Here is a 12,300-nt window from a genome sequence, read left to right on the forward strand (position 1 = left end):
AATATTTATCTTTCCTCAGATTTGGAAAGTGTTATGCTATTTACTTCTTTAAATAAGCTTTCTTACCCCTTTCTGTCTCTTCTGCTTCTTGAACTCTTATAACTCAAACATGTGCTCTTCTGATGCTGTCTCACAAATTCCATAGGTGTTCTTCATTATTTTTCATCCTTCCCCCCAACCCCATGACTACATATTTTCACATCACATATTTGAATTCACAGATTCTTCTGCTGGATCAATTCTGTTGTTGACGTTGTCTATTGCATTTTTCATTTCACTTATTTTTCAGCTCCAGAATGTTGGGGTTTTTAAATATAATTTCAATGTTAAACTTCTCATTTTGATTGTTTACTTTTTCCATGATTTTATTGAATCATTTCTCTGAATACTCTTGAAGTTTGCTGAGCTTTCTTAAAACAATTCTTTTGAATTCTTTATCAGACAATTTGTATATTTCTTTGGGGTTAGCTACTAGATTATTGTGCTGTCTTGGTGGTGTTGTCTTTTTCTTTTTTATGTTTCTTGTTGCTTATGTTGATACCTGTGCATTTGGTGGAGTCACCTTTTGCAAAACTCATGCGCTAGTTTTGCTGTGGAAAGACCTTCCTCTCCATGGAATATAAGACCATTTGCTGACTGAGCTGCAGTAGTTCTGGTACCAGCTATGTCTGCAGAGGTTGGTGTTGACAAAGGTGGCAGGGCTCCTCAGTGGTCAACACTGTGGATGTCCACAGTGCCAGCAAGGGTTGTTGGGGTCTTAGAGACAATGGCTGAGGAGATCCTCCTGATCTCTTTTCTCCCACTAGGGAAGTTATAGCTGAGAGGGTATGTCTTGGCACTGGGTCTGGTCAGTGGGCTGTCTTGCCATAGTGACAATACCAGTATTTGAGTGGTACCTGTGGAACAGCCATGGAGCTGAGGCCTGAAGCATGAGAACATTTGGAGGGCCTGTCGCTATGAGATCTGTGGGTTAATGGCATTGGTGCCTGGGGCACAAGCAACCCTCCTACAGTAACAGTATGCAAGCCACAGATGCTTCTGGATCAGCTGGTAGAGCCAAGAATGGGAGCACAGACACAGTGTTAGAGAAGTTCCAGAGTCAGAGCAAGGCCTGGTTCTCTATGGTGGCTGAGCTGGTGGCTTGAGGCACAGGCGCCCTGTCTGTCATGTTGGTAGTAGTTTTGAGCTACAAATGCTTGTGAAGTAGCCAGGGAACCAAGAATGGAAACACAGGTGTACACAGAGTTAGCATGGCTCTAGGGTTAGGATGGAGCCTAGTTATCCATGTGACTGAACTGGTATGCAGGGTATGGACTCTAGGGCCCAGAGTACAAACTAGCTCACTATGGCAGTCGCTCCAGTGTCTGAGACATGTGTGGGCCCAATGTAGCCACAGAGCCTGAGACTGGAGCTTGAGGGCTCTTATGAAGTGGCTGCAGCTCAAAGATTGAGGTATGTACAGGATTAGAAGAAATGGTGGCTCCTTTCTTAAAGTGGCTCAACAGCAGCCACTTCTGGGGGTAGAGGTTGTTAGGGATGTACATTTCATTTTCTAGGGTTCTCCAGTGGGAATGGCTATCTGATACCTCAGTGGCAGGAGATGCTGGTATCCTCTGCAAAGCAGGTCACTGGTGACGACAGTAGTTCTGCTGTGTGGCTCAAACCAAGGCCTCCACCTTTTTTGTTCCTAGACATCTCCTGGTGTATTAGGTATGCTGATCACAATCCTTTCTGTGTGGTTGCTCTTCATTATTGTGCTCCACTGTATTGCTGCAGATCCTATAATGAGTCTTTGCAGTCCCTCTGGGTTGTTATGGTATGTGAATAGTTGTCTGTATTTATTTATTTATTTTTTGTGTGTAGGAAGATAAAGGCTGGCATCTCTTAGTCTGCCCTCTTGGTGATGACATGCTGGACCAATATTTCAGTGGCTTTTCCTTCGTGTTTCCATTTAGTTAAGTTCCATTTAGGTACTGTTATAAAGAGCAGCTTTTACTTTGCTATGTGTCTTTGCTTGAATATGCTGTTGGGAATAAAGAGTGTTCCGGATGAATTCAGTTGCCTAGTTGTAATTTCTGAATACATAAGAATATGTAAAGTTTGTGCAGCATGTAGAACTACAATATGTTTTAGATTTTACATTTAAGTCTTTAATCCATCTTGAGTTAATTTTTGTATAAGGTGTAAGGAAGGGATCCAGTTTCAGTTTTCTGCATATGGCTAGCCAGTTTTGCTAACACCATTCATTAAATAGGGAATCCTTTCCCCATTGCTTGTTTTTGTCAGGTTTGTCAAAGATCAGATGGTTGTAGATGTGTGGTGTTATTCCTGAGGCCTCTGTTCTGTTCCATTGGTCTATGTATCTGTTTTGGTACCAGTACCATGCTGTTTTTGTTACTGTAGCCTTGTAGTATAGTTTGAAGTCAGGTAGGGTGATACTTCCAATTTTGTTCTTTTTGCTTAGGATTGTCTTGGCTATGCAGACTCTTTTTTGGTTCCATATAAAATTTAAAGTAGTTTATTCCAATTCTGTGAAGAAAGTCAATGGTGGCTTGATGGGGATAGCATCTTGTTTCTATCAGTTACCCTATAGTAAAATTGGTTTCATTATATAGCACTGCAGTTTCCATGAACCTATCGATGGCATTAAGTGAGGACTCTATTTAACATTGTAACACAATTAAAAAGAATTCCAATTCTAAGCCCTTGGTTCACACTGGGAACACTCCCAAAGGTGTACTTCCTGTTGCAAGAAAAAGAACTAGGCAGTAGAATACTTCTAGGAGAATTTTCAATCTGGTGAGTTTCAGATTCCGTATCTAGTGGAGTATACTCACCAACTACTCTATGTGCTAGGGATGGATAATTTAAAGCATTTTTCTTTAAAGTATAATAAGGACATGTGGCAATAGCTATGAGACACACTCCTGGATGAGACGTGAGTAGGCAAGACATTTATTCACTCATATCAGTGCAAAGTGTGCCTACAGTATACAAGGTAAACTCACAACTCATCAAAACTAAAACTTTTTACAATGTGCAATACATATAGGGATATTAATTCAATATATAAATGTCACATGTCTCCCAAATGTCACCCAGGCTTTCTGTTATTTCTTAAAATATACAAGTCAATATTACCAGAGAAAAGAAAAAAATCCCATTATCTTAAACTTATGTATACTTCTCTAAAGATTCTTAGGCTTGTAAGGAATGAGATTTAAGTCTACTTTTAGATGTTAGCATTCTGGACTGACTTGCAGGCTGTGGAAACACAAGACAGTTGTCACATGACTAAACGAAATGGGACTGGCTGCTACAGGCAAGGGATAAAATTGAGAGAGAGGAATCTGAGATTTTTCAGTCTCTTAAATATTAACCTATGTCTTGTTAGAATTCATATATTTCTCTCACTTAACCTGTGCTATCAGGGTCATTGTTAGGTTTATTAACAATATTTTACTTTGACACAGCAAAACATTTAATAGCATTCAATATAAAGGTAAATATCAAAATATCTAGGACAATAATGAGTTATGCATTATACTAATTTTACTCACGCCTTCCTGTGAAGTCCACATTTTTAAAAAAATATATTATTGCATATGAAACCACAAACAGGCATTCTGATTTCAGCACATTCTTACTCAAAACAGTATATACAGTCCTATTAGAGCATACTATACAGATCCATGCATGGGATCTATAGTGGTGAAGGTCCCAGGTGTACAGCACATATGTACACTTCTATATCACATCTCGTGGCAGAGGCATGCTTTCTCAGCAGGTGTCAAGGGTCTCCCATGCCAGTGAAAGGGAAGCAGAGGGCATACAGATGTTCTGTCCTAGGCTGCTTCTTCAGCAGAACAGTCAATTCCTGCATAAGTAAACTTCTCATAAAGCGTGGTATTCACGTAGGTCTGGAAGAATGAGAATGGTTCAGAGACATAGGCTGCTTTGATTCCACCTCTGCCAGTGGCAGTTACAGCAATACCTTGGTTTTCTTAGTTAGCTTCAACTCAAAATACTAAGCACTTGGGAGATACTTTCTGTTCTCAGTCCCTCTGTTGTATTTGATGACTTTCTTCCTAAAATGCATCCCCTTGCCTTCTGCAAGTAAGATTTCATACTGTATCCTCAGTTTCTGAGCTTGCCTTTCTCACAGTGTCTTATTGGTACCTCCTAATGTGTTCAGCTTCTCTCGGGTTCCTTCCCCTGTCTGAATCTCATCTTCACATCTCTCTGTGTGATCTCACCTGCATCTCTAGTTGAATTACCACTTGGGTTTTGACTATTTCTTTAAACTACATTTACTTTTGTTTTGATTCCCAGATCACTATAGCCAACTAACTTCTAGAAATTTTTATGGAATTCCTGACCCTCCTCATAGTAACCTGCAGGTCAAGCTCTGTTGTATACTTGCTGTGTGTCCTCAGTCAATCACCCACTTCTGAGCCTATTTCTTCATCTATAAAATTAAAAGGTCAGGCTATATGACTAAAATTCCTTCTAGCTCTAATAGGCTAATTCTGTATGTTATTCCATTGTGTACATGACTATATCCTGTATAGAAATCTTATTTCCCCCCAAAATTGTAACTTCTTCCAAGTTGCGGGGGTAGGGGGATATCCTTTGTTTCTATAATACTTAGGGCCATGTCAAGAAGAACTTCTTCAATTGTTTCAGTGTTTTTTATGAACCACCCTGGGCACATCAGGAATTCCAGTTAAAGATCTCCTGCCTGACTTTAATACTCACCTTTCGTTCCTCTAACATTCTGTTTAAGGACACCAATATCTGGGCAAATGACGGCCTCTCATAAGGCTTCTCCCGCCAGCATTGTCTCATTAGATCAAACCTTTGAAAGCAAAGAATTAAAGGGTTAATTCTATAACTGTGCTTCAGTCCTGGGCATGGCAGGAAAAGAGAATGAAGCCAACCAATGCATGGTTATAAAGCTTAACCAGCAGAAGACAAAAGTACAGCACCTGGGAAGTTGCTACTAGGCCTCCCACCTCCCTAAGCAAGTCCCATTTCATCTCCCCATAGATTTAGTTCCTACCCTGGGTACTGTTTCTGCAGGATCTTGGTCTCAGCTATTACAATCATCTAGAAAGAACTGGGTATGTGTCTATAGAAGCATTTCCCTTGGAATGCTGCATCTTTCAAAATGTTAGTGTCTCTTAAAAGGCCCATGCTCAAACTTGTAAAATGCCACCCATTGTATCCCCCGTTAAGAGGGAGGACTTTTAGAAGCACTGTCATTAAAAACAAAGCCTGTTTAACCAGGTGCTATGGACTCAATGTTCATGCCACCCAAAAATCATGTGTTGAAACCATGTGATGGTGTTTGAAGGTAGGTCGTTTGGAAGGTGATTAGGTCATGAGGGTAGAACCCTCATGAATGGATTCGTGCCCTTACAGAAAAGGCCTGAAAGAGCTCTTTTGCTCCTTGTACTACATGAGGACACAGCAGAAAGATGGCCATCTATGAACCAGGAAATGGTTCACGGCCACCAAATCTGCCAATGCTTTGATCCAGGATTTCCCAGCTTTCAGAACTGTGAGAAATACATCTCTGTTGTTTATAAGCCACCAAGTTTATGGTATTTTGTTACAGCAGTCGGAAATGACTAAGACAACAGGTTGAACACAAAGTTTCCAACTTAATTGACCACAGAACTCCTTTCCCCTTGTATCATGTATTTATATCTTGCACAACACATGAACATAGTTTGGGAAACACTGACTTAAGACAGTGCTTTCTCAATTGTGCTCAGAACTCCTCGTGTGATTAAAATGCAGATTTCTGGAACCTGTCCTAGACTTACAGAATCGATGACTGACAGTGGGGATCAAGAGCCCACATGCTGAACAAATGACTCCGGGGAACCCTATGTGCATAGGCGGCTATCAACCATTGGTTTAGGGTGTCACAGATCCCAGAACAGCTTATACTTTAACATAAGTTTCTTAAAGACTAAAAAATCTTCTCACCCCTTATGAAGTGAATCTCAAAAGGTAGAATTTTAGGGACTGTCTAGTGATGGTCCAACTATGTCCAGGTTTTTCCAGGATGGTATGTATGCTTCTTATTCCAGTGATATTATTAACATCTTCCTTCACTTAGAAGTAGCCCCATTTAGACAATAAATTATTTGTTCAACCTAGAGCCTTTCAGTCTTCAAACATGCCAGTTAGCTTCTACCATGGATAGTTCTGGGAATGGTGGTATCACTACAGGTCATTATATTTCCCCATGGAATAAATCTTACTTTTGAAAGTAATCTTAGCAGAAGCAAGGTTCTAGGCAAGAAAATGTATCTTTTTTTTTTATTATTATAAGTTCTGTGATATGGCCGGGCGTGGTGGCTCAAGCCTGTAATCCCAGCACTTTGGGAGGCCGAGACGGGCGGATCACGAGGTCAGGAGATCGAGACCATCCTGGCTAACACGGTGAAACCCCGTCTCTACTAAAAAATACAAAAACTAGCCGGGCAAAGTGGCGGGCGCCTGTGGTCCCAGCTACTCGGGAGGCTGAGGCAGGAGAATGGCGTGAACCCGGGAGGCGGAGCTTGCAGTGAGCTGAGATCCGGCCACCGCACTCCAGCCTGGGCGACAGAGCCAGACTCAGTCTCAAAAAAAAAAAAAAAATAAATAAGTTCTGTGATACATGTGGAGAATGTGTAGGTTTGTTATACAAGTGCCATGGCGATTTGCTGCACCCATCAACCCGTCATCTACATTAGGTATTTCTCCTAATGCTATCCTATCCCCCAACCTGCCGACAGGCCCCAGTGTGTGATGTTTCCTTCCCTGTGTCCATGTGTTCTCGCTGTTCAGTTCCCACTTATGAGTGAGAACATGTGGAGTTTGGTTTTCTTTTCTTATGTTAGTTTCTAGCTTCATCCATGTCCCTGAAAAGGACATGAACTCATCCTTTCTTATGGCTGCATAGTATTCCATGGTATATATGTACCACATTTTCTTTATCCAGTCTATCATTGAACAGTGCCACAATAAAACCTATGTGTGCATGTGTCTTTATAGTAGAATGATTTATAATCCTTTGGGTATATACCCAGTAATGGGATTGCTGGGGCAAATGGTATTTCTGGTTCTAGATCCCTAAGGAATCGCCACACTGTCTTCCGTAATGATTGAACTAATTTACACTCCCACCAACAGTGTAAAAGCGTTCCTATTTCTCCACATCCTCTCCAGCATCTGCTGTTTCCTGACTTTTTAATGATCGCCATTCTAACTGGTGTGAGATGGTATCTCATTGTGGTTTTGATTTGCATTTCTCTAATGACCAGTGATGATGAGCTTTTTTTCATATGTTGGCTGCATAAATGTCTTCTTTTGAGAAGTGTCTGTCCATATCCTTTGCCCACTTTTTGATGGGGTTGTTTTTTCTTGTAAATTTGTTGAAGTTCTTTGTGGGTTCTAGATATTAGCCCTTTGTCAGAAGGATAGATTGCAAACATTTTCTCCCATTCTGTAGGTTGCCTGTTCACTCTGATGATTGTTTCTTTTGCTGTGCAGAAACTTTTGAGTTTAATTAGATCCCATTTGTCAATTTTGGCTTTTGGTGTTTTAGTCATGAAGTCTTTTGCCTGTGCCTATGTCCTGAATGGTATTGCCTAGGTTTTCTTGTAGGGTTTTTATGGTTTCAGATCTTACATTTAAGTCTTTAATCCATCTTGAGTTAATTTTTGTATAAGATGTAAGGAAGAGGTCCAGTTTCAGTTTTCTGCATATGGCTAGCCAGTTTTCCCAACACCATTTATTAAATAGGGAATCCTTTCCCCATTGTTTGTGTCAGGTTTGTCAAAGATCAGATGGTTGTAAATGTGTGGTGTTATTCCTGAGGCCTCTGTCCTATTCCTTTGGTATCTCCGTTTTGGTACTGGTACCATGCTGTTTTGGTTATTGTAACCTTGTAGTATAGTTTGAAGTCAGGTAGCATGATGCCTTCAGTTTTGTTCTTTTTGCTTAGGATCATTTTGGCTATGCAGGCTCTTTTTTGGTTCCACATGAAATTTAAAGTAGTTTTATCTAATTCTGTGAAGAAAGTCAATGATGGCTTGATGAGGATAGCACTGAATCTATAAATGACTTTGGGCAGTATAGCCATTTTCACAATATTGATTCTTTCTTATCCATGAGCTTGGAATGTTTTTCCATTTGTTTGTGTCCTCTTATTTCCTTGAGCAGTGGTTTGTAGTTCTCCTTGAAGAGGTCCTTCACATCCCTTGTAAGTTGTATTCCTAGGTATTTTATTCTCTTTGTAGCAGTTGTGAATGGGAGTTCACTCATGATTTGTCTGTCTGTTATTGGTGTATAGGAATGCTTGTGATTTTTGCACATTGATTTTGTATCCTGAGACTTTGCTGAAGTTGCTTATCAGCTTAAAGAGATTTTGGGCTGAGATGATGGGGTTTTCTAAATCACAGTGACGTCATCTGCAAACAGAGACAATGTGACTTCCTCTCTTCCTATTTGAATAACCTTATATCTTTCTCTTGCCTGATTGCCCTGTCCAGAACTTCCAATACTATGTTGATGAATAGGAGTGGTAAGGGACGGCATCCTTGTCTTAGGCCAGTTTTCAAAGGGAATGCTTCCAGCTTTTTCCCATTCAGTATGATATTGGCTGTGGGTTTGTCATAAATAGCTCATTATTTTGAGATACATTCCATCAATACCTAGTTTACTGAGAGTTTTTAGCCTGAGGGGGTGTTGAATTTCCTTGAAGGATTTTTTTGCATCTATTGAGATAATCATGTGGTTTTTGTCATTGGTTCTGTTTAGATGATGGATTATGTTTATTGATTCACGTCTGTTGAACCAGCCTTGCATCCCAAGGATGAAGCCGACTTCATCATGATGGATAAGCTTTTTGATGTGCTGCTGGATTTGGTTTGCCAATATTTTATTGAGGATTTTCGCATCAATGGTCATCAGGGATATTGGTCTGAAATTTTCTTTTTTGTTGTGTCTCTGCCAGGTTTTGGTATCAGGATGATGCTGATCTCATAAAAAGAGTTAGGAAAGATCCCTCTTTTTCTATTGTTTGGAATAGTTTCAGAAGGGATGGTACAGCTCCTCTTTGTACCTCTGGTAGAATTCGGCTGTGAATCCATCTGGTCCTGGACACTTTTTGGTTGGTAAGCTATTAATTACTGCCTCAATTTCAGAATTTTTATTGGTCTATTCAGGGATTTGACTTCTTCCTGGTTTAGACATAGGAGAGTGTATGTGTCCAGGAATTTATCCATTTCTTCTAGTTTATTTGCATAGAGGTGTTTATAGTATTCTCTGATGGTAGTTTGTATTTCTGTGGGATCAGTGGTGATATCTCCTTTACCATTTTTTATTGCATCTATTTGATTCTTCTCCCTTTTCTTTTTTATTAGTCTGGCTAGCAGTCTATTTTGTTGATCTTTTCAAAAAACCAGCTCCTGGACTCACTGATGTTTTTGAAGGACATTTTGTGTCTCTATCTCCTTCACTGCTGCTCTGATCTTAGTTATTTCTTGTCTTCTGCTAGCTTTTGAATTTGTTTGCTGTTGCTTCTCTAGTTCTTTTAATTGTGATGTTTCGTGTCGATTTTAGGTCCTTCCTGCTTTCTCTTGTGGACATTTAGTGCTATAAATGTCCCTCTACACATTGCTTTAAATGTGTCCCAGAGATTCTGATACGTTTTGTCTTTGTCCTCATTGGTTTCAGAGAACATCTTTATTTCTGCCTTCATTTCGTTATTTACCCAGTAGTCATTCAGGACCAGGTTGTTCAGTTTCCATGTAATTGTGCAGTTTTGAGTGAGTTTCTTAACCCTGAGTTCTAATTTGATTGCTCTGTGGTCAGAGAGACTGTTATGATTTCCGTTCTTTTGGATTTGCTGAGGAATGTCTAACTTCCAATTATGTGGTCAATTTTAGAGTAACTGCAATGAGGTGCTGAGAAGAACACATATTCTGTTGATTTGGGGTGGAGAGTTCTGTAGATGTCTATTAGGTCCACTTGTTCCAGAGCTGAGTTCAAGTCCTGAATATCCTTGTTAATCTGTTTCATATTGACATTGGGGAGTTAAAGTCTCCCACTATTATGTGGCAGTCTAAGTCTCTTGGTAAGTCTCAAAGAACTTGCTTTATTAATCTGGGTGCTCCTGTATTGGGTACATATATATTTAGGATAGTTAGCTCTTCTTTGTTGTATTGATCCCTTTACCATTATGTAATGGCCTTCTTTGTCTCTTCTGATCTTTGTTGGTTTAAAATCTGTTTTATCAGATGGCAACCCCTGCTTTTTTTGCTTTCCATTTGCTTGGTAAATATTCCTCCATCCCTTTATTCTGAGCCTATGTGTGTGTGTGTGCATGTGAGATGGGTCTCCTGAATACAGCACACTGATGGGTCTTGACTCTTTATCCTATTTCCCAGTCTGTGTCTTTTAGTTAGGGCATTCAGCCCATTTACATTTAAGGTTAATATTATGTGTGAGTCTGATCCTGTCATTATGATGCTAGCTGGTTATTTTGCCTGTTAGTTGATGCAGTTTCTTTGTAGTGTCAATGGTCTTTAGATTTTGATATATTTTTGCAGTGGCTGGTACCAGGTTTTCCTTTCCATGTTAGTGCTTCCTTCAGGAGCTATTGTAAGGCAGGCCTGGTGGTGACAAAATCCCTTAGCATTTGCTTGTCTGTAAAGGATTTATTTCTCCTTCACTTACGAAGCATAGTTTGGCTGGATATGAAATTCTGGGTTGAAAATTCTTTAAGAATGTTGAATACTGGCCCCCACTCTCTTCTGGCTTGCAGGGTTTCTACAGAGAGATTTGCTGTTAGTCTGATGGGCTTCCCTTTGTAGGTAACCTGACCTTTCTCTGGCTACACTTAACATGTTTTCTTTCATTTCAACCTTGATTAATCTGACGATTATGTGTCTTGGGGTTGTTCTTCTCGAGGAGTATCTTTGTGGTGTTCTCTGTATTTCCTCAATTTGAATGCTGATCAGTCTTACTAGGTTGGAGAAGTTCTCCTGGATAATATCCTGATGAGTATTTTCCAACTTGGTTTCATTCTCCCCGTCACTTTCAGGTACACCAATCAAACATAGGTTTGATCTTTTCACATAGTCCCATATTTCTTGGAGGCTTTGGTCATTCCTTTTCATTTTTTTCTCTAATCTTGTCTTCCTGCTTTATTTAAGTTTATCTTCAATATCTGATATCCTTTCTTCCACTGGATCCATTCAGCTACTGATACTGTGTGTGCTTCATGAAGTATTCATGCTGTGTTTTTAGCTCCATCAGGTCATTTATGTTATTCTAGTTGCAATTTGTCTAACCTTTTATCAACATTCTTAGCTTCCTTGCACTGGGTTAGAACATGCTCCTTTAGCTTGGAGGAGGTTGTTATTACCCACTTTCTAAAGCCTACTTCTGTCAATTTGTCAAACTCATTCTCTATTCAGTTTTGTTCCCTTGCTGGTGAGGAGTTGTGATCCTTTGGAGGAGAAGAGGCATTCTGGGTGGAATTTTTAGCCTTTTTGCACTGGTTTCCCCTCATTTTTGTGGATTTATCTATCTATGATCTTCGGATGGGGTTTTGATGTGGAGGTCCTTTTCCTTTCTGTTTGTTTTCCTTCTGACAGTCAGGCCCCTCTGCTGAAGGTCTGCTGGAGTTGGCTAGAGGTCCACTCCAGACCCTGTCTGCCTGGGTATCACAAGCGGAGGCTGCAGAACAACAAAGATTGCTGCCTGTTCCTTCCTATGGAAGGTTTGTCCCAGAGGGGCACTTGCCAGATGCCAGCCAGTGCTCTCCTGTATGAGGTGTCTTGTCAACCCCTGCTGGGCTGGGAGGTGTCTCCCAGTCAGGAAGCACAGGGGTCAGGGACCCACTTGAGGAGGCAGTTTGTTCCTTAGCAGAGCTCAAGTGCTGTGCTGGGAGATCTGGTGCTCTCTTCAGAGATGGCAGGCAGGAACGTTTAAGTCTGCTGAAGCTATGCCAATAGTGGCCCCTACCACTAGGTACTTTGTCCCAGGGAGATGGGAGTTTTATCTATAAGCCCTTGACGGGTGCTGCTGCCTTTTTTTCAGAGATGCCCTGTCCAGAGAGCTGGAATCTGGAGATGCAGTCTGGCTACAGTGGCTTTGCAGAGCTTGGTGGGCTCTGCCCAGTTTGAACTTCCCTGGGGTTTTGTTTACACTGTGAGGAGAAAACAGCCTACTCAAGCTTCAGTAATCAGAGATACCCCTCCCCCAACCAAGCTGGAGCATCCCAGGTTGACTGCT

At 40.7% G+C, this 12,300-nt stretch overlaps 1 protein-coding gene across 3 annotated transcripts in view; it reads right to left on the minus strand.

The window, feature by feature from the left end:
- Positions 1–2,928: 2,928 nt before the first annotated feature.
- Positions 2,929–12,300, minus strand: part of TEK (TEK receptor tyrosine kinase) — a 122,788-nt gene continuing 113,416 nt past the window's right edge. For all 3 annotated transcript variants that reach the window (XM_025360571.1, XM_025360570.1, XM_025360568.1), the window contains 2 exons: positions 4,759–4,858; positions 2,929–3,920 (listed from right to left, as the gene is read on the minus strand). In XM_025360571.1, the coding sequence (XP_025216356.1) occupies positions 3,846–3,920; positions 4,759–4,858 (175 nt within the window). In that variant the 3' untranslated portion in view covers positions 2,929–3,845. The remainder of the gene's footprint in view (positions 3,921–4,758; positions 4,859–12,300) is intronic.

Source organism: Theropithecus gelada, chromosome 15 (assembly GCF_003255815.1).
Source record: "Theropithecus gelada isolate Dixy chromosome 15, Tgel_1.0, whole genome shotgun sequence".
NCBI lineage: Eukaryota > Metazoa > Chordata > Mammalia > Primates > Cercopithecidae > Theropithecus > Theropithecus gelada.